The sequence below is a fragment of the Amyelois transitella genome, chromosome 16, assembly GCF_032362555.1.
Source record: "Amyelois transitella isolate CPQ chromosome 16, ilAmyTran1.1, whole genome shotgun sequence".
Classification (NCBI taxonomy): domain Eukaryota; kingdom Metazoa; phylum Arthropoda; class Insecta; order Lepidoptera; family Pyralidae; genus Amyelois; species Amyelois transitella.
Genome location: NC_083519.1, coordinates 8,622,538 through 8,649,564, shown reverse-complemented (window position 1 = coordinate 8,649,564; position 27,027 = coordinate 8,622,538). Strand labels below are relative to the sequence as shown.

At 36.4% G+C, this 27,027-nt stretch overlaps 1 protein-coding gene across 1 annotated transcript in view; it reads left to right on the top strand.

The window, feature by feature from the left end:
* The first annotated feature begins 14,112 nt into the window (after positions 1-14,112).
* LOC106129556 (limbic system-associated membrane protein) overlaps positions 14,113-27,027 on the top strand; it is a 157,159-nt gene continuing 144,244 nt past the window's right edge. The window contains exon 1 of the mRNA XM_060948447.1: positions 14,113-14,476. Coding sequence (XP_060804430.1) covers positions 14,428-14,476 — 49 coding nt within the window. The 5' untranslated portion in view covers positions 14,113-14,427. The remainder of the gene's footprint in view (positions 14,477-27,027) is intronic.

Sequence of the window (27,027 nt, the reverse complement as noted above, 5' to 3'; positions counted from 1 at the left end):
TATGTGTTTGGTTTTTTTATATAAGTCGTCTAGGCCATCCCACTCCAATGTTAATTTATTTGTTTAGTCCACCTGCTATCATCCTTTCGAAAAGATGAAACCAACAAAGCACTCTTTTTTTCTATTCCTATGTAAGTATCGTGCCTTGTGGTTTCTGGCTCTTTAGAATAGGACCACTCGCTATATCTTCTCGTGAATGTAGGAAAAGGTGATTAATAAACTTTGGTATTCTTCTTGCAGGCGATGTGCTAGCAACCTGTCACTATTTGAATCTCAATTTCATCATTAAGACTTATAGCTTGTAGCGGTAACGAAATAAATAATAAGGAGGTTTTATTTGGAGCATAAATATATCCTCCGACTCAACATCGTCTGTCGCGCGGTTCATAACAAATATCTTGGCGGAAGATCTTCCCTTTGGTGGCGGTCGAGCCGAACCATCGCTCCAGCTTCATAGCTGAACCTGGTTTTTCAGTCTTTTAAAGACTGTTAGCTCTGCATACCCAGGAATAAAAACTAAAATACTATTTGACTGGATCTCACTTTCATTGTGAAACAAATATGGAAACATTTAAAATCAGCCAGACGGGCAATAAACAAAAACTTGAAAAAGTAACGTTACCTGATAGCGCATGACAGACCGATACACACGGCGATGTTTTGACTTTATTACACCGAAGCGTGAAAATAACAACAGTTATTACAATTATACATACTTATAAATAAAAATTATCACCATAACAACTTATTGCACAATCTTTTACTGACTTACTGACCACATGCACCCATAACACCTATAAATGTACATACAAAATTTTCAAATAGTTTTTATTGCATCTAACTATATTCGTGACTGATATAACGGGATAGGCTTATAAACTTGGGATTCTTCTTATAGGCGATGGGTTAGCAACCTGTCACTATTTGAATCTCAATTCCATCATAAAGCCAAACAGCTGAACGTGGCCTATCAGTCTTTTCAAGGCTGTTGGCTCTGTCTACCTCGCAAGGGATATAGACGTGATTTTATGTATGTATAATATAACGTATCTTATTCTTAACCCTTTCAGACGCTATGAATATTTAACACTAGAGGAAGCCCGCTACTTCATCTGCGTTAATAGAAAATCCTCTCTTAGTGCAACGGAAGTTACCTATAATTATGCCGAATTTCAAATCTCTATGCCATATGCTTTGTGCTGTGCGTTGTCTTTTTTTAGTCAGCCACTCAGTAAGGGAATAGTTTTATATATGCCCTGGACTTAGTTTGCTTGGCTGAACAACTTTTTTTAAGGCTTCATTTCTATATATAGTTTAGCTGGACCATCATGGTTCTCCATCAAGTTATCCAGTTTTGAAAATTATTTATAACCTATATTTTTCCCAAACCTTGTAGCTATATAACAAAAAAAGTTCCATTCGAACCCATCCTGTACTCCATTCCCGCGGGAATTTCGGGAAATAATCTCTAAGTGCACTCTTAGATTACATATGTACCTACGGGCCAAATTATAAGTTTCCAGCATCCGCAGTTTGGGCTGTCAGTAATGACAGATTTCTTTTTTATACACGTATAGATTACAGTACGGTGTAACAGTCGGCCAGTTCAAAAAAGTGAGCTGTCTCGTTTGCCGCGAGAGTTTCAAAATTGCATTTTGCTAAAACCAGGTTTGCGATTTGTGAAATTCGTTGTGGTCACCGTTGTATTGACGTCACTTGAAATAGAATTGAACTGTTTATCTAAACATATAAAAAAACGGTAAAAATATTTTGTCTGTACATTTAATATTTTGACTGAAATGGATTTTTTTTTAGGTACATTTTTTGTCTGGCTGTCTGTATGATCGAAATTCAACTCGAAATTTACGCGAACGAAGTCGCGGGCTGATTTACTGATAAGATTTTTTGGTGAAATTTATTTTGTAACGTAAAATTTTTATTTTTTGAGTTTTCCGTATGCATTTGTTTGACAAAAAGTGTCAGTAAATATCTCTCTCATCTTATCTATGCGTGTTCCCTGTTACGCCCTCCACAGGAATGTTTTGGAGCCCGGGGTCCACCTCCTTGATAGCATTGTGTTCGCCTAAGATCAAGATCCTGCACTGGGTAAGTTTTTTACACGATTTTCGTTTAAATTGACCAACTTATCTTTATATTGCCGTGCCGTGTGGTTCCCGGCATCATTACAAAAAAGTATAGGACCACTCCATCTCTTTCCCACGGATGTCGTAATAGGCGAGTAAGGGATAGGTTTGTAAACTTGGGATTCCTCTTTTAGGCGATGGGCTAGCAACCTGTCGCTATTTGAATCTCAATTCTATCACAAAGCCAAACAGCTGAGCGTGGCCTATCAGTCTTTTCAAGACTGGTGGCTCTGTCTACCTAGGGATAAAGACGTGATCATATGTATGTATGTACCTTTATATTCATTTTACATACGTACATATATATCATCATGTCTATATCCCTTGCGGGGTAGACAGAGCCAACAGTCTTGAAAAGACTGAAAGGCCACGTTCAGCTGTTGGCTTAATGAGATTCAAATAGTGACAGGTTGCTAGCCCATCGCCTAAAAGAAGAATCCCAAGTATGTAAGTCGATCTCTTAGTCGTCTTTTACGACATCCATGGGAAAGAGATGGAGTGGTCCTATTCTTGTTTCTATCGGTGCCGGGAACCACACGGCATTCATTTTAATATAAGTACTTCAGTTACTCTATTTATTACCTAATTTACTTCACAATAACTATTCCTTACCTAACCAAAATTTATTATCCCAGATCTACACCTACCTGTACTTCAGAACAGAAGACATTGTTTAAAATCCTAGCTTGTCAGATAGGGTAACTTGTTTAAATTAAGTTGCCAACTTAAATTGACTCCACTAGAGTCTTGAAACGTAAAGGTTGGATGAGAACGGTGGTATTCAGGTTACACTAAGAATATGCTTTAGAAAATCATATTTTCAGAATCAGAATCATCAACTTTTTAAGATGTTTAAAATCAGTCTTAACTTAAAGTACAGTTTCTTTGTCCATACTCTTCTGAAACCTAAAAGCAATTTTCACTTTTAATTTCCATTCTCAAGCCTTCCAGTCTTGTTGAAACTGTGTTGACTTTGTCCAATCCGTAAGCGATTAAAACGTGACGTTTGTCAAACATCCGTAAGTATACCGAATTTGATAGAGATTGCATTAAGTCTATACACAGTCTTATTTAACAAGAGACCGATACACAAAGTTCGATACTATGAGACAAACATTGCGCTGATGTTGTTCTGAATAATATTGGATATTACCTGAAGCATAGTGAGGCAATTTGTATTATAAAACCCGTGTATTCTATAATTAAGCCAAATAGCTGAACGTGGCCATTCAGTCTTTTCAAGACTGTTGGCTATGTCTACCCCGCAAGGGATATAGACGTGACCATATGTATGTATGTAAAACCCGTTTAATTTGAAAACAAAACTATGTAGGTACTTTCTTATAATGGTCTCTGTAGCGCAGGTGTAGTATGCTTCCTGTCGGACATATTGTCCTGTATTCGAATCTCGGGACCTACACAATGTCGTAGACAAGCGCATACTGCTGCGCCGCACAGACTCTTTATTTGAAGATCTTTACCTTTTACAATTATACGTGAAGAAGACTATCCCTTTCTTCTCTTCTCTTTAATCTTCTGGATTAGCAAAAGAAAACTTAATTAACTACTTTTTAAAATAAACTTTCACTTTAAATATCCACCCATTTTACGGGTAATAGTTTTGCGGGAATTGGCAACACTATCACATCGTGAATGTTGCCAGTATTTGGCACAAAACTCGTATTAACTTAGATTCTAGATCATATTGCATGAACTTGCTACAACGTTGAATGATATCGCTTATTTTTCAAGGCTCCTGCCAAGTTTTTATAATTTCATAGTTGGCAACGAAACAAGATAATTAAAGATAACTATTAAAATGTGACTAAGGATATTAATTTAATTTTGTTAAAGGTTATGTAAAGTGTTGTTATATAAAGCTTATGCTTTCACACTTCATACATATAGGTAATCATTTCTTTATCCGTTGCGGGAGCCAACATTCATGAAGAGATTGTTAGGCCACGTATTATAAAGGTTCGCTTTTTTTGAGTTGATACTCTTCAATATTCGGGACCAGGTAAATAAATAAATAAATATATACGGGAAAAATAACACAGACTGAGTTAGATGACCACTTAATTATTTTCATAGGTTGCAAATGATGCCTGGGACTAGTTCCACGAGAACGTGTAGCCACCGAAAAAACCACTTTAATAAAAAAAAAATCTTTTTACTACCATATACTATGATATATTCCATATTAGGTTTTCCAAAACATTAAAATTATCAACATGGGGGGTCTTAACGAACAAAATTAACTGAACCGTCAATTAATTCAAATTTTATTTATCTCCAATCCGCCAGCGCCTTGGCTCTGCGCAATAACGTCTGTTAATTGTAGATAACTCGGTAAAAGTTTCTCATGTTGATTGTTTCTTGATGAAAACTCGTCCGGAGTTTATCACTCTTTGACTTTGGCGCATGGGGTGAGTCATGGCGTGTTGGAGAGTTGGAATTAGGAACACAGAATTTAAACGTCAAGTGTGGTGCCTGACACCAATAGAAAATAGAATAGGACTCTTTTCTATGGATGTCGTTAAAGGCGCTTAAGGGATTAATAGGCTTCACTTAGGATTATTCTTTAAGGCGACATAATGCAGCCGTACAGCTGAAGGTGGCCTTTCAGTCTTTTCGAGACTGTCGGCTTTGTCTATCTCGTAAGGGATATAGACGTGACTATATGTATGTAGTGAAGTGTGTTGAACGTGGTCTTTCAGTCATCTCGAGACTGTTGGCTTTGTCTATCCCGTAAGAGATGTCAACGTGACTATATGTATGTAGTGAAGTGTGTTGAACGTGGTCTTTCAGTCATTTCGAGACTGTTGGCTTTGTCTATCCCGTAAGAGATATAAACGTGACTATATGTATGTAGTGAAGTGTGTTGAACGTGGTCTTTCAGTCATTTCGAGACTGTTGGCTTGGTCTATCCCGTAAGGGATATAAACGTGACTATATGTATCTAGTGAAGTGAAAGAAGTAAGTACAATCGCTATACTCGTTTGACTCGTACCAACGTCCAAATACCAGCTTTTGGCTGCCACGTTAATTATGTACCAAGTGCGCCTTATGTACCGTTGTTCATGATATAATTACCCGATTATCAGGCAAAGGGATTTGCAACAACCTGTATACGGTAAGCCTGTTCGTATCACTATCAGTTGGGAACAGCCTGTATGAGTAAGGTGGATTATGCAGGTAATCCATGTTATACATACAAATTTTATGAAGTGAAAAGATTTGTGTTTTTTTTTTGTTAGGAATAAACTCCGAAAGCAATGCAGTTATTTTAGCGGAGCGGAACACATATGTACATTTTTTACTCATAAAGAAACTCTTAGACATAGATTAATAAGGCTATAGATTAAAAATTAGTTGTTTACATACAAACATATAGTTACGTCTATATCTCTTGCGGGCAAGCCAGCAGTCTTGGAAGACTGAGGGGTCACGTTCAGATGTTAGGCTTAATGATAGAATTGAGATTGTTATAGTGACAGGTTGCTAGATCATCGCCTATAAGAAGAATTCCATTACAAGTTTACATAAATTTACAAGTGAAAAACAGTATATAAAAAGATATAAAGTTCTGAGGTAGTCATGAAGGAAAAATAGAAAAAAAAAAGTAACAAAAAGATATACTAACTTTAGGTCCGGGAGTGGTACAGAGGAAAAAAGGCTTTCTATATTAGAACATAATTGCGGGCCCAATTTATACAGAATAATGAATGTACAAAATTGAGCTTTATGTAATAAGAGTTAAATACTTGTTTGTTTGTTTGTAATATCTTTATTCCACTGAAATTGATAAAGTTACAAGAAGTATGGTTCCCGGCACCAATGAATAAAAAAAATAGGAGCACTTCAGAATAGGTTGACTCCATGTCTTTCCCATGGATGTCGTAAAAGGTGACTAAGGGATAGGCTTACAAACTTGGGATTCTTTTTCAGGCGATGGATTAGCAACCTGTCACTATTTAAATCTCAATTCTATCATTGAGCCAAATAGCTGAACGTGGCCATTCAGTCTTTACAAGACTGTTGGCTCTGTCTACCCCGCAAGGGATATAGACGTGACCATATGTATGTATATTCTATACTCTTTATATTTCTAGCCATTTACGTACAGGAATAAAAGTAACAGTAAAAAAGAAATGGAGTGGCAAGATACAGGGGAAGGTTCCCGCTGCGTAATTTTTAACGTAATTAAAACTGTTATTGTCGGACCTTTTGCCTGTTACAGCTTATTTCATTCGGTCCTGCACGGGTTTTTAGGGCTTAATGTACCTATTGGATTCTATAGAGATTATCCTTATGTGGGTAATATTTTTGTTTTGGCATTTGATACATACATACATATGGTCACGTCTATATCCCTTGCGGGGTAGACAGAGCCAATAGTCTTGAAAAGACTGAATAGCCACGTTCAGCTATTTGGCTTAATGATAGAATTGTGATTCAAATAGTGACAGGTTGCTAGTCCATCGCCTAAAAAGAATCCCTAGTTTGTAAGCCTATTCCTTAGTCGCCTTTTACGACATCCATGGGAAAGAGATGGAGTGGTCCTATTCTTTTTTGTATTGGTGCCGGGAACCACACGGCATTTGATGCCTTTCCATTATTAAGCCGTACCGCATAAGTTTTGTTACATAATAACTGTTGGCCCTGTTTACCCCGTAAGGGATAAAGACGTGATTGTACGTTTGTCTCTGGTTCATGCCAAGAAACTATTTTCAAACTGATGAAGAACCTTTTTAGCCAAGCTTGTTTTAAATAATGTATCCTACTTTTTCTTTTTGGATTTAGTCCCGGTTCCTTCCTCATCACTTTGGAGAAGCCTGGGGTATGCCTTTGACCATAGATCCTGGATTGGGTGAGTCAGGTTTTTACACTAAGCTACTCCCATCTGACCTCCGCAACCTTTGCAGGTAAATCTAACCCGTATTGGATCAATAAAGCCTAAAATAAATATACAGATAAAGATACTTGCCTAAATATGCAGGTTTCCTCACGATGTTTTCGCTCACCCTAAAATCATCAGTTAGTATTCAAACTAATGTACATAATTTCGTGCCGTGTGGTTCCCGGCACCTATACAAAAAAGAATAGGACCACTCCATCTTTTCACACTCCATCATTTCTTATTAATTGTACTTATAAGATTTTATAATAAATTACCAAAAAGTGTTCTTGAAATGAATGATAGAAAATTCAAACAGTATATTAAAGTTGAGCTTTGTAGGAAAGCCTATTACAGCACGGATGACTATATTAATGATAAACATGTGTGGCCCGAGCTGGACATAATGGCCTCTTAAATGCTTGTGTATTTTTGACATGATCTGGACATAATTTGTACAGTATGTACATATTTTATTTTATATTTATTTTATTTGACGAAATATTCGTATTGACATAATCAGTTCTACATTCATACATGTTTTTTAATGTAGACAATGTGCATTCGTCCACGATTTAGATTTAAGAGATCTATATTTGTAAATTGACGTCCTATGAAAATGCTGCAGTGTAGTTTGTTCCGCCGCTTCTTCTACACATGCGCTTTGGAAGCGGTAGTAGTTATAATTAGATTTAAGTTATGTGACGTCAATAAGTGATACCTTGTATCCAATTTTGAAAATAAATCTATTCTATTCTATTCTATTCATCTCTTTCCCATGGATGTCGTAAAAGGCGACTAAGGGATAGGCTTACAAATTTGGATTCTTTTTAGGTGATGCGCTAGCAACCTGTCAGTATTTTAATCTACATACATACATACATAAAATCACGCCTCTTTCCCGGAGGGGTAGGCAGAGACTACCTCTTTCCACTTGCCACGATCTCTGCATACTTCTTTCGCTTCGTCCACATTCATAACTCTCTTCATACAAGCTCGGCGGTTTCGGGTACTTTTGACCTGACCCTTTACCAGGACGTCCTTAATTTGATCAAGATACGTTCGTCTAGGTCTTCCCACTCCGACCTTTCCCTCCACACTCTCCTTGTATATCTGCTTAGTCAACCTGCTTTCATTCATCCTCTCCACATGACCGAACCATCTTAACATACCCTTTTCTATTCCTGTAACTACATCTTCTTTCACATCACAACATTCCCTTATCACGCTGTTCCTTATCCTGTCACTCAATTTCACACCCATCATACTCCTTAACGCTCTCATTTCCACTGCATTTATTCTGCTTTCATGCTTCTTTTGCCATACCCAACTTTCACTCCCATACATTAATGTCGGGACCAACACGCCCCTGTGCACAGCCAGTCGAGCCTTTTTGGATAGTTTCTGACTGCTCATAAAGGCATGCAAAGCTCCATTCACCATGTTCCCCACGTTCACTCTCCTTTCAATATCACTATCATACTTGCCATCTGATGTAAACTTTGATCCTAGATATACAAACTCTTTCACTTGCTCCACTTTTTCTCCTGCAATCAAAATATTACATGCTGTCATTTCTTTCTCCATTTCAAAAACCAGTGTTTTAGTTTTACTTACGTTCACTTTCATTCCTTTCTCTTTTAAAGCTTCATGCATACAGTTTACCATCTCCTGTAACTCCTCCGCTGATGACGCCAGTATAACCTGATCGTCGGCATAGAGCAGACATTTGACGAGTAACTCATTCATCCTTAATCCACTTTTAGACTCTTTCAAATCTGTCAAACAGCTATCCATAAATAGGTTGAACAGCCACGGTGACGCAACACATCCTTGCCTAACGCCTTTCTCAATCTTAAACCACTCAGTGTGCGCTCCGTTTATCCTGACACAAGCACTCGAATCCTCATATAAGGATTTCAGTGCTCGTATTAAGAGACTGCTCACCCCATGCATAGAAAGTGCTGACCACAATTCATTCCTCTCAACTCTGTCATAGGCCTTTTCCAGATCTACGAATGTGCAATAGACTTTTTGACTCTTGGCCAAAAACTTTTCGGCTATGCACCGCAAGGAAAAGACCTGATCAGTACATCCCATTCCCTTTCGAAATCCCGCTTGAGCATCCCATATTTTGTCATCAGTTTCATTCCTGACTCTATTAATCAATACCTTAGCATACACTTTGCCGACGACGCTAAGCAGGCTTATACCACGATAATTTTTGCAGTCCAGCTGTGACCCTTTTCCTTTGTAAAGTGGCACGATAACAGCCTTACACCAATCTTTTGGTACTCGGCCGCTTCTCCAACACAAATTGAAAAGGCAGTACAACTGACTAGCTACTACGCCTTTTCCTGCTTTAAGCATCTCGACCGACACTCTATCACACCCAGCAGCCTTTCCCGCTTTCATACTCTTAAGTGCTTCCACAATTTCGAACATTTCAATTTCGCCTTCCATCTCATTCTCTTTTTCTTCGCTATAGCAGAAATCTTTCTTATTTCCTTCCTTTTTTTCAAATAAACTTTCAAAATAGTCCTTCCATATCTTTAGTACACATTCTTCTCCTTTCACAACGCTACCATCCTGGCATCTGATCCTAGTCAGCTCTCTGGTTATAGTATTTCCTCGGGCTGACCTTACGGATTTCCAGAATACTTTCAGATTTGACTGAAAGTCTTCTGATAGCCTTTTATCAAAATCCTCTTTATACTCTTCTTTCTTTCTAATCACAGCTTTCATTTTCTTATATTCCTTACGTGCTTCATTCACATCTTCATCTATAACCTCTTGCATTCTTAAGTTAGCTTTTGCTGCTAACAAATCCAGCCATGCTTTCTTCTTTAATCGCACAAGTTCTTGCACATCTTTACTCATCCACGCATTTTTGTGATTTTTTCCTTTCCTTCTTCTACTTACACCACACACTTCAACAGCTACTTTCACAATTCTTTCTTTAAATTCCTTCCATCCATCTTCAATATCGCTCATTTCCTCTAAATCTTCAAATTCATCCTTCAGTCTATTAATATACTTCTTACCTACATCCATATCTTGCAAATTTTCTACTTTTACTCTTTCCAAAGCGCTGGTTTGCTCCCTTACCCTGTGCCGCCAGCGATTGAAGATACCCCTTATCCGGGATATCACCAGTAAATGGTCCGAGTCAATGCCAGCACCGCGATATGCACGGGTATCCAGCACTTTGTTCTTCAATCTTTCATCTACAATCACAAAGTCTATCATACTTTTTAAAATACCTTCCACTCTTGTGTAGGTGTGGATCTCTTTATGTTGAAACATTGAGTTCGACACAAAAAGATCCCACTCTAGACAAATTTCTAATACACTTCTTCCATTATCATTCACCTTTTCGTCACCAAACGCACCAAGCACCTTTTCATATCCATCACGCTTTACACCCACCCATCCATTAAAATCACCTAACATAATAATCTTCTCATTTGGCTTGGTAACTTTCAATACTTCTCTTACACTATTCCAGAACTCCTCGTTTTCGCTTTTTGCTGATGTTGTACCCCTCGAACCCACATCCCAAGGTGCATAAACACCTAGAACGAAGATCCGAGTGATTCCAACTTTCAGCCTAATCCATAGAAGACGAGGGCTGACACACTCATACTCATTCACGCACTCAGCCATTCGTGCAGAAAGAATTAGACCGACCCCTTGACAGCCTCGGCTGGTACTGGAAATTCCAGACCAATACGCCGTGTAAGGGCCGTGCTGCGTCGTGTCGCATCCTTTCCGCTTCGTTTCATTCACGCACAACACATCCAAACGTCTTTCATCCATCATCTGGCATACTTCCTCAATCTTATCCTTCATTCCTCCTCTTACATTCATCGTCGCAAAGCGGCTTTCAGCAGACCGCATACCGCTCCCGCCGGGAACGAGACGTGATGGGGTGCGGACACCATCGCCGCCATCTAGGTGCTCTTTCAAAAAATTTGCATCCATGCGATTCCCACGAGACGCTAGGGAAAAATTTTGTCCGCCCCAGCAGAGCCCCGCATGCCAGGGTAAGGCTAGCCATTACCTGGGGGTCGCCCAACCCCATGGCGGAAGTGGCACGCTCGAGACTAGGCTCGCCCCTAGCCATGCATCCATCGGCGCGGCAGACCTTAGATTGGCAGGGATTTACATTAAAGAGGAATCCCAAGTCTATCCCTTAGTCGGCTCTTACGACATCCGTGGGAAAGAGATGGAGTGGTCCTATTCTTTTGTAATGGTGCCGGGAACCACATGTACCGGGTATTTTAATCTCAATTCTATCATTAAGCAAAATAGGTGAACGTGGCCATTCAGTCTTTTCAAGACTGTTGGCTCTGTCTACCCCGTAAGGGATATAGACGTGACCATATGTATTTATGCACATAATTTCGATAATATTCATTGGTACATGCCCGAGGTGGGATTTGAACCCGTGTCCTTCTGCGCATTACGCATTTAACCGGGCAACATACCGATTCACTTCTACATTTTTCCGAAATAATGTCCGTAAAAGTCGGAAATCTCATCACCTTGTCAATCAAATGTAACCGCATTTTGATCTTATATTTCCATGGACATATAACCAAACTGGAAAAAACATCTATTCTCGACATACATACATACACATAATCACGTCGTTATCCTTACGAGGTAGACAGAACCGACGTCTCGCAATCTGTTTTGACTAAGTGAAGAATTTTTCCAAAATTCATGAAACTTAAATTTTTTTGATTCACTTTAATTTCTTTCTGATTTGGTAAAGACTGAGGGGAATTGAAAACTCGTTTTTTTTTGGTCCGCAGATGATGTAAAGAAAAAATGTAATTTAAAATTTAAGGTCAACTTTTTATTGTGACTTCGCTCGCCATATAAATAAAAAAAATGTGTACCAGTTTCTTTATTTGACCAAGCCAAACATGTCTGAGTAAAACGCATCCAAATCGGAACAATAATTTTCGCGTGATGCGAGTACATACATACAGAAAGGCAGAAACGCAGACCTCGGTCAGTTTCTTCTTTTTACGTGATTTTATGAATGTGTGATTAATGTCTGTCATATGCATACAAATATAATCACGTCTTTATCCCTTACAGGATAGACGGAGCCAAGACTCTTGCGTAGACTAAAAGACCACTTTCAGACATATACATATGTACACACAGTTTTTTTGTTTAAGCCGGCTTACCACATTGGTTATATTTCCTTGTACCGCGATTTGATTCGGAATCTCAAACAGCAATCCGTCACACGTAGACTTTTATTAATCTGACACGGAATTGTGTCAACGGAAATTACGATAAATTTCTTTGCAAATACGGAGAAATGTTTGGAAGAGGTTTGGAATCTTGCCGTCTGGTCTCGGCATTTGAGAATAGGCTGACTCCATTTCTCTCCCATGGACGTCGCAAAAGGCGACTAAAGGATAGGCTGATATACTTGGGATTTTTCTTTTAGGCGATGGGCTAGTAACCTGTTACTATTTGAATCTCAATTCTGTCGACGTGGTTAGCTGACATTTGGTTTATCATTGAATAGTCTTTTGTGAAGAAATCATGTGCGCTTTGTGAAATGGAATGTTCAAATATCTATTAACCAATAATCCTGAATACGCTCCATTTCCACCTTTCCATTGAGTAATATTTCCATTTGGTATTGGTGTATTAGGTTATTATACTTGTATATCGGACATACACATAATTACGGCACTGTATGTACAGGCTGATGATATTGCAAAGTGAATAATTATAGAGGCACTGATGACGTAACTTCTTTATTCTGATTGTTGAATTTATAATTTGGAAATTGCTGCCCTCTTTGGTTGTTGGTCGCTTTTCATTAAAACAGCGTAATTTAAAAAGAATTGTATTATATTTGATAGTGTCAAGCTTGTTTTTTTCCAAAAATCTGTTTGTGTCATTTTGTTTGTTAAAATAAAACTCATAGTAATTCAAATCTCGTTACAACATTGATGTAATGGTCTGGTCGTAGCAAATTTGTCGTAGCAATTAGTGTGTTGTAGTTGTAGCAAGTTTTTCGAAGCAAGTGTATTGTAGCAATCTGGTAGTAGCAAGTTTGTCGTAGCAAGGACCTGATATCGTAGCACGTTTTGGCAGCACTATTTTCTTTTACATACTTTATTAAGATTATTATTTTATTGGAGTTTAATGGGGTGCTTTCTGTAGAATATTTAATTTATACTTTCGTATCGACATTTTTGCAATAAAATTGTTTTATCGTGCCAATATCACGCGGTTCATTCGACGGTAGTAGATATTCGCTCAACGCCTGCCATTTTATTGGTGTAATTACATCGATTTAGTGCCGTAACCATTTGAAATGAAAGTGTAGTAGGTTTATGTATATTTTTACTACGCTTTTATTAGCTTGGGTTGTATGTATGTATGTATGTATGTATGTATGTATGTATGTAACGGAATCTTTGAGCTTAATTTTCACTGATTTCTAAACGTCTGATCAACTTGAAACTTTGCACACGTATCAAGGACCGATGACAATGCAATATTTTGATAAGAGTTTCTCATTATCCTTATTAAAACTGCCAGGATTAATAAATTCATTTTTAGATCCTTCGTATGAGAGTAAGAGAGACAGAGATAGCACCAGTGCCAGTAATCTCCATACAAGAAACCAAGAAGTTCTGACGTATAAGGAGTCCAAAAAGAGATGTAATATATTTCCATATAATGTTACTATTAACCTGAGGCGTTTTTATTTCATCGCATCGCTCCATTTAGAATTACCATTAGAAACAATAGTAGAATTAGTAGAATATTTTAAAACAATAAAAAATATATAAGTAATAAAACAAAAGTAATAAATGAAAATTGAACAACTAAATTTACAACAATACAAGAATAAAGTTACTACCTACAGAACTTTGCGATATTTAATACGTATTTAACATATTAATGCGATTCTTGAATTAACATTATGTAACTTTTGCATATTTATAATAGCAACACTGTAATACTCGCTTGGAAAATGAGTGACAGTTTGTTTATATATGTAAAATAAGTTTTGCAGTAAGTTTTGAATTCGATTCTAACACCTGTAAACTTTCTTTCTGTTTTTTTACCGGTGCCTGTGTATTTACCTATTTGCACTTTGTTTTGTGCTGATAACTTGTCGTTATTTGGAGTTTGGAATCTTCCGTTGAGTCGAGCTTTGTTCTTCCGGATATTCGTATGATTTTATCATCTGAGATTGGACTCTGACTGTGTTCACTGTGTTGTGCAGATATTTTGAGATAGGACTCCTGTAAAAAGTACCTGATTATTTGAGATAGGAGTCCCAAGTTTGTGTTTGTTTTTGTGAAAGACAGATTTTACTACAAAAGTGCCACGATGTCTTCAGATAAACATTGTTGCGTTCCTGGTTGTAAAGGCAGTGGAGGTATGTTTGAAATATTTTTGTTCCTGTATCAATCTGCCTCTTAATCTTGTGGTTTGATTCCTGGCAAGGCCACAATCGAAAATTGTTATGTTTGCTGGATAGTCAAAAATATTATTAACAGTGATTTATCACTATAAAATTCTTTTCAACTGGGTTTAACAATCATCATACATACATGCATACATATAATCACGTCTATATCCCTTGCGGGGTAGACAGAGCCAACAGTCTTGTAAAGACTGATAGGCCACCTTCAGCTATTGGGCTTTAAGATAGAATTGAGATTCAAATAGTGACAGGTTGCTAGCCCATCGCCTAAAAAAGAATCATGATGATGAGAATATTATGAGATTTAATCCAATCAGGCCACATATAACTTTAAGAAAGTTAGTTGTGAAAACCTCCGGCGATGGGCGCATTGTTGTGAAAGTCATTTCTAGTAAGATAGTTATACAGCGTAGTAGAAGTAGTAGGAAGTTAACACTTCTACCAAAAAATAATTGTATAAAAAAACTAAAAAACTAGGCGTTTTATTGCTAATCAAACTAAAAAATAGAAAATAAATAATAGTTTAAAAAAACTAAAAAACTACGCTTTATTGCTAATCAAACTAAAAAATAGAAAATAAAATTTAAAGACAAAGGAATTATAAAACAGTAGTAGCAAGTCGAACAATCGGTTATAGTCAATTACCTCCGATTAAAATTATAACAAAATTAAATTTATAAACAAAACAATTTAAATCAGAGTAAAAAGCGTGGGGTGCATTTTACTTCATTTTCATAACTCTCTTGTCATAAATATATGCTAATAGAATGATTTTAATATTTACTACATCAGGCACCCCACGCTTTTTACTCAGATTTCAATTGTTTTGTTTATAAATTTAATTTTGTTATAATTTTAATCGGAGGTAATTGACTATAACCGATTGTTCGACTTGCTACTACTGTTTTATAATTCCTTTGTCTTTAAATTTTATTTTCTATTTTTTAGTTTGATTAGCAATAAAGCGTAGTTTTTTAGTTTTTTTAATTACTCCTTAAGTGGAAAGTTTTTGTTGGTTTGTAATATCTTTATTGTAGAAAAACTAAATTACAGAAGTACATTCGTACTTTCTAACAATATAGATTTAATTAACTTGTATGTATTAGCATATTAATAAAAACGGTAGATTTCTATAGCTCGTTCATATTTGCATGTTCCCAGTTGCACCCTTCTTATATTGATTTGTTTTAAATTTTCTTTTCGGTGATTTCAAAAAGTATAAATAATAAAATGTCAAAATACTTTAAAATTTGCAAATTATTTTCAGATTAATAATAGAAAATATTTACCGCTTGCCGTAATTATATTGACGGCATTCAAAGAATGACTTGTACTATAGGCATATTTTTACATCACGTCAATGGCTGTAAAATATATAGGTCCGGAAAGTCTAGAACAATGTTAGAACCACACAAAATAAAAGTAAATATTGACGTGTTTTTTTCTTTTGAAAAATACATTTCCTGAATAAATTATGGGTAGTAAATTTTTTTCATTATGACATCTGTTATTTCAATGTGAATTTTCGTCTCATGGCTCTAAATTATATTTAAAAATGGACTTTTTAATAAAAAGACTTAACAAGATTCTCAACCTTCATTTCAGTAGCTACCTAAAAAAACGGACTGTAGGCATAAGGTGACACTTCTGTAATCACGTATTTTACAGTTTAGCGAAACTCAGAACTTTGAAAGTCAATAAACGTAGTATGTTCGGTGTGCACAGCACAGATCCTAAACTAACAAGTTTGGGATCAAAGCCGATCGAGGGAGACGGGTGTGCACCGCGGCCTGTTTCCAGTACACTCATAAACATTTGTGTGTGTGATTAATTGAGTAAATTCCAATATGTATACAATACTCGTTTAATCGGTCAAGAAATTTTTGATCGACTTTGGAAATAAAGATTTTACAATTATAATTAGGTAGATATAATCTTTATTTATTGAAATATGTTAAACTTGTAAATTTTTATTACGTACTAGCTTCAGAGCTAGCTTTTTTTATATAACTTAATAATACTTTATATATTGATCTGGACTTATATATTCGAATGTTGTCAGGTTCTTTAATAGCTGCAAGTCATTTTTGGGAGCTGACAAAGCAACAGAAGCTTGATACCAGTACTTCACGTAAATCATGACTGAAAAGATGCAAACATCTTTAATTCCTTTTTCTTCTTTTTTGGTCATTTTGAATCGGTGTCTATATTAGAATATTTTCAAGCAATATACAGCTTTTGCCATCCAGCATGCCCTGTGCAGTCCAGCTGGCATTCTAAATGATGCTTGTTTCTCAGGAAGTCCTCCTAAGTACATAATGGTGAGGTAGTTTTTTATAATCATCTCGAGGTTGATAGTCGTTGAGTTGGTTCTGAGCGAAGGAAATCATAATTTTGAATCTCTTTCTGTACAGATTCCAGCGAATGAGGATCAGATGCGACTGTTTTGCAGTCGGTCTGGTCTATTTTGCTCCAGTGATTCCTGAATCTTTTAAAAATCAACATGTCAGGCCCACTTGATGGACCTAGAGCTGTACTCACGACGGCTTCTAGCATTATCTCCAGTATATGATGGCGACATGCAAGCGAAAGCATATCTTTCTCCATTTTTTGCTCCAATAGTATGCATGCCTCATTTCTCAATCCCGAATTGACTGCAGTCGTATCGAAGCACATGCATTTAACTCTATCGTTCAGTCCCCAATCCAGTATAGTAGCATACACAGGTGATGCACATGCTTCTCCTGTTCCACGGTCCAGTTTCGAGACCGATAGTAGTTGTTCGATTCCTTGTCCTGACACCAAAATAGGAAGACGATCCACTGTTTCGTGCCCGGTAAAGTCTTCTATTAGCTTTCCATCCCAGTGAATAGTTAAAGGCAAGTGAGTAATGAATTCGCGTTTCAACGACTCTGCCATCTCTTTACGATGCTTTATCCGATGACGACGAATGGACGATCTATTCACAGAAAATTCCATGGGGTCCGACCCAGCACTTTTCAGCGTAGATGTGATTACAATTGCAGCTTTCCTGTTGCTCAATTTAGCGGCGTCCAGACTTGATAACGGACGTAAACAAAACCGACTTGCGCTCACACTTACGGCTGATAGCGAACTAGTTGCGGGGCACGTCCTTGTTAATGTATGGCAAGAGGGGGGGTGAGGAGAGCAAAATGACAACTGGTGCTCGCCTATGAGCCATTAAAACAGATAGATCATAACTTTTTATAAATTTCGTCAGGAATTTCATTCATAAGCCTTTCTCTTGTTTTGAGTTTTTTTTTTAATTTTCTAATGTTTAGCGCGACCCCTAAATATAAATTAAAAAAAAATAATTAAAAAACTGAGTTCATTTTATAGCATAAAGAACGCAATGGCAAGGTGCCCCGATGTTATTTTTCACTTTGTAAAATAAGGACCACCCTAACACACATATCTACTTACAAATTTTCGCATTATATTAAGTAGGATAAAAAACTAAACTAAATAGTCTAATTATTATAATTAATTAGGAAAAAAAATGAATCCACGTATTCAACTCGGTACGGAAGAGAAAAGATTTTATTCAGTGTTGCACACTTATTACAGATTATTAATTGATGGCAAAGGAAAGTAGCTTACATACAGCCAAATGTTATAGAGGGCGCTGGTGCAGTATTTTGAGTAAATTATAACAAATAGTTACTGTTTGTATTCGTAAATATAACCACTAGAATAGCCAATAGCCGACCAGACGTTATCGAAAAACATTTCAATAAAATACCATATCCACGTATCGCGCATACATATGAGATCGTAACGGACGAGAATTATTAACAGAGGGCATATTCTGTCATTACATTTAATATGATGGACATAAAAAGGCCTGATTGCCTATTCTATTTCTAAAATACATAAGTCTTCAAATGGATTGCTTTACTTTATGATCTCGGCTTGTATCAAAAATTGAAAATAATTCTATAATGTTAATCATTTTGCATGATTTGACATCAAGAGCATATGCTGGATAGTTAATATGAAGACAGAAACTAAAGATGGTATAAAAACTTGTATTCAGAGACGAAAAACCTCAATGATTTTTAATCACGCGAGACCGAGTTATATTTGTAAAATTTATGACGAAATTGGATTTAGATTACAGAATAATCCCGCACGTTCTCGTATCACGGTTTGTAACGTATGAGAATTAATAATCGTTCGGAAATAGAACAATAATTTATTCACAATTTCGTGCAGTACGGCAATGCAGCCATGATTGTTATTGGGCAATGTTATTCTGTTCTAAATTTTTGAATTTAAAAATAAAGCATTCTATTTTTAAAACAGTGTTTTGATAAATTATTTATTCTCTTTTTAAATAAACTGTTCAAATTAAAACGTTTGATATCGACGAGTTGTTTTGCTATGCAACATGAAAATTATTTCATTTTTAATTAATATACACTAAACTATCCCAAAGCCGCAGGCGAAACCTTGTCCATACTTATGTATAATATTATACCGAGCCGAACTAATTTACTAATTATGAAAGTGAAAATTAGTTTAATTATGTCTCTCCATGGGTTATCAATTGAACCAATCTTCTTGAAATTTTGCGCGTAAAAGGTCATCCCGGTAAAATTATTTTGCCAAAAACCTGAATAATTTTGTAGATGACGCTTAATTTGCGCGTGTAGGTCACGCTAAATTTGCGCGGGCGAATCTGCAACTCAAACCTAGTTATATATATTAGTTATTATTATAATAAAGAACATAGGGTTCTTTTTACGCGGGTTAAGCCTCAGGTCAAACCGAGTAGGTACCTATTGTATGTTTTTTAATCTAAAATTCGGCGCTTATTCGTTTTCTGTAATTCACCTTCTACGGCACCCAGCATATAAATTGACTTTAAATTATTAGGTACACTTCCAAGGTGTGCAATAGCAATTTTTCATAAAAATCTCGACAGCCTCCATAGTAATTATATTATTATTTAAAATCAAATCAAATATATGTATCTATTGTGCAACACAAGTTAAAGGCTGTTACATATTTGTATTTTGTTACGTTTTCTTTGTACATCTTACATTATCTACTGCTACTTTACTTCTACCTTCATAAGCATAATAGACGACCTGCTGCCGAACCCAACCGAAATACCGACCTTATTACCAGCGCGGTAGACCTAAAGTCCAAACACATAATGTCTCCTGCTATCTCGCTCATTAAATTCAGTCAGTGGGTTCAAATGGCGCGCTCTGATAGGCTCAAATATTTTCGCGCCATTCCAAAATGTTATTTCTGCGCAAGTACATCAATGTGCCGTGTTGTTCCCGGCACTCATAAAAGAAGAATAGGACCACTCCATCTCTTTCCCATGGATGTCGTGAAAGGCCATTAAGGGATAGGCTTATAAACTTGGGATTCTTTTTTTTAAGCGATGTGCTAGCAACCTGTCACTATTTGTGTCACTAATCTCAATTCTATCATCAGGCCAAACAGCTGAACAGCTTTCAGTCTTTACAAAACTGTTGACTCTGTCTACCCCGCAAGGGATATAGACGTGACTATATGTATGTATGAATGTACATCAATGTTACATATTAAAGTGAGCCTTCTGAACGTGTCGGATTCTATAACTTTGTATAATGTCTAACCTCAGACTGAGTTTAACTTGACAATGGACTGATGCCAAGAATGTGAAGTCGCGATCTCTTGCGTTGAGCTGAAGTCACGTCTGCCTCTCGTCTCTTGGCTTTTAATTTTTGAAACAAACAACTTTAGCCTCTTTTCGTGCCAAAACTTATTTATGTCTGCACAAATAAAGTAGGTATATAAATTTTCAGGACGGATTTATAGTAAGAAATATAAATCCGCCCTTAAAATATCCTAGAACATCAGTACTGTATAAAATATATATGTATAGTACTGATTTTTTTGATTATGTTTTTCTATTCGGAAAAATGGAAAAACTTTAATGAATTAATGTAAAAATTACACAATATATTGTTTTTTATTATATGTAAAATATATCTTCTTTTCCCTCAGGCATTTTAAGACTATTGACGCTATCCACGCCGTATAGAATAAAGACGTGATCTTGAAACATAAATACAAACATAAGTATTTAATTGGCGTGGGTATAAACTTTCTGTCACTCCACAAAACCTTATAACAACAAGGATAAAAACATAACTGCGTAATTAAATGAGGTATTTCGGGATTTCGTTTGTGCGTAATGAACTTTATTTGTTCGACGCCTTACTGGCGGTATTTATTATGGAAATCAGTAGACTACGTACCAAGGTATTCAAGACGACCAATCAGCTTTCATCATTCTTCTGCCGTTAGTACCAATTCCGTTCTGACCTCTCTGGGGAGGTGCACATACATATATACATACAAACATACATATAATCAAGTAGTCTGTAACCCTTACGAGGAAGAAGGAACCAAGGGGTTTTTAAAAAAGTGGGAAGAGTCTAATAAACTTCTTAAAGGCGATGGGCTAGCAACCTGTCATTATTTGATCATCACTCTGTCATCATTATGACATACAGCTGAACATGGACTTTCTAGCTTTTCTATACTGTTAACTCTGTCTACCCCTGTAGGGATATAGACGTGATTATATGTATGTATGTGATATAACTTGATTTTTCTTTTGTTTCTTTTTTTTTATATCATTGTTTACCTCACAGAGACGTCGTGGTAGGCGGACCGAACCTAATTATGGCGCTGCTCATTTTGGCGCGAAAATGTGACAGTTCGTTAGCCTACCGAGTGTTGGCGCGTAATAGAATTGTGACAAGATAACAACTTTCTTCCAAATTGTATTAGGCTTAGGCTGTTAATAATTAAATTATCTGCTTTATTAGAAGTCTGTCTTGACAAAATTTGTATTAATTTTTTTGGTTGTTTGTAAACTCTTTATTGCACATAAAAATAAATATAACAAATTACAAAACAATAATTGGATTTAGAAGAATATGTACTATGGTGGACTTATCCCAAATGGGATTTCTTCCAGTCAACCAAAATATAAAGGAAAATCCATAATTAAAAAGGCAGCATTGCGGAAGCGTTATAATAAACAATACATTTAATAATAAATGGTAATTAATAGTAATGTTATTATAAGTAGTGATGTAACATTGGGGTATATAAAAATATTTCGATAATCATTATAATATCTAATTAGTATATCAGTAATGTCCGAGAATTTCGGGCGCATATCAACGCTGATATGAGGAACCAATCAATTTGGGGAATCATATCTTGCCGGCATTATGATTACGTCTACCCCTCTGGGAAAGAGACGTGATTTATGTACATATGTATGTATTTACGATAGTGCCTCTTTACTGGACGAAAAGGCAGAGACTATATATATTTCCACCAGCCAAGATCCCTGCATATTTTATCCACATTCATAACTCGTCGATTAAGGGCACTCTTAAACTACTTTTCGCCAGAATAGCTTCTACTAAGACTAAATATATGACGGCCTCTGTGGCGCAGCGGCAGTACGCTTGTCTGTGACATCGGAGGTCCCGGGTTCGAATCCCGGCCAGGGCATGATGAGAAAAGAACTATTTCTGATTGGTCTGGGTCTTGAATGTTTATTTATATAAGTATTTATTATAATATTATATAGTATCGTTGAGTTAGTATCTCGTAACACAAGTCTCGAACTTACTTCAAGGCTAACTCAAAAAGTGTAATTTGTCCCGTATATATTTATTATTATTTATTTACAATAGAAGGGACGTTCTCCTAGACATTCCACTTCAAATATGCCTGACGGAAACAAATAGGTAATTATACGTCAATTATTACTAGTGTAGTATTAAAATTTTACAGAAATAATAATATCGTCAAAGTAAGCCCAGCTGTTATCGGTAATGTCCGCAAAATTTCGGGCGCACGTCACCACTGACATGAGGAACCAATCAATTTGGGGGATCGCATCTTGTCGGCATTGTGATCGGTTCCACAATAATTCCGATTGTTTCTGTACAAAATGTGGATTAGTCAGAGGTAAAGCACTGATACATTGATGAATTTTTATACATATAGGTAAGTTTTGTACTGTATTATGAGTTTTTTTGTTTGAAACAAATTAACTCATGAAACTACTACACCGACTGTGATTATATTTGGGAAAGAGATAGACATATGTATACACAGTCGATATGTACAAGAAATGAACTAAGGAATCAAACATTTCTTAAGTATTGTATATTTCTTTATAGTACCTACTTGTATCATTTATCAACCCGCCACTATTAGCATTTAAATTCCATCATTATGCTATACAGCTAAACGTTGCCCTTAAATATTTTCAAGGTTGTTACATCTGTCTACCCTGTAGAGAATAAAGACGTGATTTTATGAATTATCAGCCTTGTAGTTATGATGGGTAATAAATGAAATCTAGTATTCATTCATGTGAGTTTTTACTGAGCAGGCGAAGCGAGTGACGTCTACTAATCAATTTTGGGTGAATATAAGTACATTTTTTGTATGTACATCATCACTACATAGTAAAAAACAAAGTCGCTATTTTAGTCTGTTTGTCTGTATGCTTCAATCTTTAAAATTACGCAACGGATTTTGATGCGGTTTTTTGTAACAGGTAGAGTGATTCAACAGGAAGATTTTTATGTATAATAACATTTATAATTTTGCACCCGTGCGAAGCCGGGGCGGGTCGCTAGTTTATGATAAAGCGATCTTTCGAACCGCTGCTCTAACTTTGATGAAATGTAAAATGTATGAAGGATCTGTCAATAGAATTTTTAAAGTTCGAATGACAACAAAATCGGTTCAGTTGTTTTTGAGATATTCACAACTTTGTAAATAATTATGTTTGCGAGTTTAAGCTTGCGTCGAACGACTAGTATTTAATCATTTACAGTTTTTTTCATCGAAAAGATTTAATTTGTTTTCGTATTAATACTCGTAAGTAGAAGAATAATAATAAAAGCGTCTTATTTCTATAGGTTACTAGCTTAGGTAGTTTATACAATAATGTGGACATAGCTTTATTTCTATACTATCGTCTGTTTTCCAGTATCTACACCGGAAAATATGGCCTCCATTGTTAGAAGATACTTGAGGTATTGTGTCCCGTTTTTATTTATTTTTTCCCCAATAAGTATCACAACAAGTACGTACTGATGGAAAGGATAGTTAATTTTTTCTGATAGGTACCGAAATTAAGGCAAACAATCGTGATTTGCCTTTTCATCAGAAACAAAGTTATAAAATTAACTATGGATCAGCAAAAGTCCTTATCCCTTGTGGGGTAGACAGGGTCAACAGTCTCGAAAAGACTAATATGCCATTGAACGCTGTTTGGCTTAATGATAGAATTGTGATTTAAATAGTGACAAGTTGCTAGCCCATCATCTAAAAAAGAATCCCAAGTTTGTAAGCCTATCCCTTAGTCGCCTTTTACGACATCCATGGGAAAGTGATGAACTGTTGTGTGTTTATTTATGCATCCGGAATATCGATACACGTGCAAAGCCTTTTTCCTGGCTGAAGAAAATTAATATCAGAAGATATCTTACGATTTTCCTTAAACTCATTATACTTAAGGAAAATATTTATTTTTCCGTTAATTTGCGATGTTGTTAAGTATATACAAATTAAGTAAAATTTTTTTAAGGGTTGATTCAGTTTAAAAGGTTTATAAAAAATAGACCTACGTTGTAACGTTGTGAAATGATATTTATTCAAACGGTATGGTGAGGAGTACGATTTCTATCATAATTATCATCATTTTGAGCCGTGCCGTGTGGTTCCCGGCACCAATACAAAATAGAATATGACCACTCCATCTCTTTCCCATGGATGTCGTAAATGCGACTAAGGGATAGGCTTACAAACTTGTGACTCTGTTTTAGGCGATGGGCTAGCAACCTGTCACTATTTGAATATCAGTTCTATCGTTAAGCCAAATAGTTGAACGTGGCCTATCAGTCTTTTCAAGACTGTTGGCTCTGTCTACCCCACAAGGGATATAGACGTGACGTGACGTATATAATGTATGTATTTTGAGCCGTAGGACTTCCACTGCTGAACATGGGCCTCCCCCAATGATATCCACTTCGCTCCTTAGAAGGCGACCTGGTACCAACGTTTCTCCACGGAATTCACCAGATCATTGGAGTATCTCGCGAGGGCCGTTCTACTCCACTATCACTTCTAAGTCTCATATTATTCCCGATTCTACGAAATGACACATAACCCCTTTGCCTTTATGAAACTGCAAGTTTTGACATTTCACACATACATACATACACATACACATAATCACGTCTATATCCCGTGCCGGGTAGGCAGAGCCAACAGTATTGAAAAGACTTATAGGCCACGTTCAGCTGTTTGGCATATTGATAGAATTGAGATTCGAATAGTGACAGGTTGCTAGCTCATCGCCTAAAAGAAGAATCCTAAGTTTATAAGCCTATCCCTTAGTCGCCTTTTACGACATTTCACGCCAGACCAAAATGGGTTCTCTGATAACGAGACTTCAAAGGTAAGAAAATTAATACCCGATATTTTTCATTTCGCTGGCAGTCTGTCCGGAAATGCCTTTGTCGCCGTCTACTTTTGATTATTACTTTGTTTTCATGTTCGTCTTTCTCATATCCTCGTTATTATTTGTTGGGCTCGTCTAACGTATATATTTTTCGGCGTCGGTAAATACTATTATACATATAAAGCTGATGGGCGGGAGCTTTTTGTAAGTTAACGTTATTTTTTTATCTTAAACAAGCTGTGCCCGCGACTTCGTTCGTGTCGAATAGATATTTTGGGCATCATTGAAGCCCTTAAGGATGAATAATTTTCCCGGTTTTTTTTTCACATTTTCCATTATTTATTTGCTCCTTATACTTGCAGCATGATGGTATATAGCCTAATGCTTTCCTCGATAAATGGTCTATTCAACACGAAAATATTTTTTTCAATTCGAACCAGAAGTTCCTGAGATTAGCGCGATCAAACAAACAAACAATATCTTCAGCTTTATAATATTATAGTAAAGATATAGACTCTTTGCTGCTTTTAGCTGAGCTCGACACATTATTCGCTGTGTTTAACAGTTGGTCTATGACATTAGTAATGTTGTCAGAGTCATGCATACTATCGACTCTTCACCACAAAAGAGATGGACGCGACCGGGAAAACGATGATGAGATTTTCACCTGAAAATATACAAAAATCTAATTTCCAATACTCCTTTTCAAAACAGTTGGGTAAACAGTGAAAAGGATCCCTTTATGTTGATGTATGTGCGGCTAAAGATTGCGCGGTAAAAAAAGAGGGATTTCAGCGATGATTGATGTGTATCCCGATTATTCCCGATCCGTGTAGTTCAAAAAATGGCGTGTAGATGGCGATAATGTCAGTCATAATTCTTGTAAACACCACATAGTTCTGCTACTTTCACATAGTTGGCTATAAGTATGCCATTTTGTGGGCATTACTCATTAACTTTACACGCCTCTTTTCCAGAGGGGTGGGTAGAGATTAGATTTTTTCAATGGGTACTGTTTTGTTTATGTATATATGTATGTTAGTTTAAAGATGATTAAGTAATTAGAGAGTTATTATTTATAATTGACGTGTGATTCCTGGCAATAATGCAAAAAAGAATAGGACCACTACATTTCTTTCCCGTGGATGTCGTAAAAGGCGACTAAGGGACAGGTTCATAAACTTGGTAATTTTTTTTAGGTGATGGGCAAGCAACCTATCAATATATGAATCTGAATTGTATCATTGTGCCAAACAGCTGATAGTGGCCTGTCAGTCTTTTCAAGACTGTTGGCTCTGTCTACCCCGCAAGGGATAAAGACGTTTATGTATGTATGTACAGAGTTATTACACTCTTTTTATACAAGCTTATGGGTTTAGGAACGCATGACCTAATTTTTTGCTAGGACGATTTAATCAAGGTAATTCAGGCCCAGATTCCACCAAAGCGGAGAGGAGAGAAGACATGGGAGGGAGATGTGAAAATAACGAAATCTGATTGGCTATTCACCACACATTTTATCTCCCCTCCTCTCCACTTTTATCGTAACGGGGCATGGAAACATAGTCTAAGTCTACCCCTTCCTTTTACGGTTACATCAGAATCCTACTAATATTATTAATGCGAAAGTTTGTGAATATGTCAGTATGGATGTTTGTTACTTTTTCACGTAAAAACTACTGAACCGATTACGATGAAGTTTGGTATGTAGGTAGCTGAAGACTCAGAATAACATACAGGCTACTTTTTATCCCGGAGATCCCGCGGGATTGATAGGGTTTCTATGCGGACGAACTAGCGGGCGGCCTCTAGTACCACACTAGTACCACATAATCTATACTATTATTATAAAGCTGAAGAGTTTGTTTGTTTGAACGCGCTTATCTCAGGAACTTTTGGTTCGAGTTGAAAAATTATTTTTGCATTGAATAGACCATTTATCGAGGAATGCTTTAGGCTAAATAACATCACG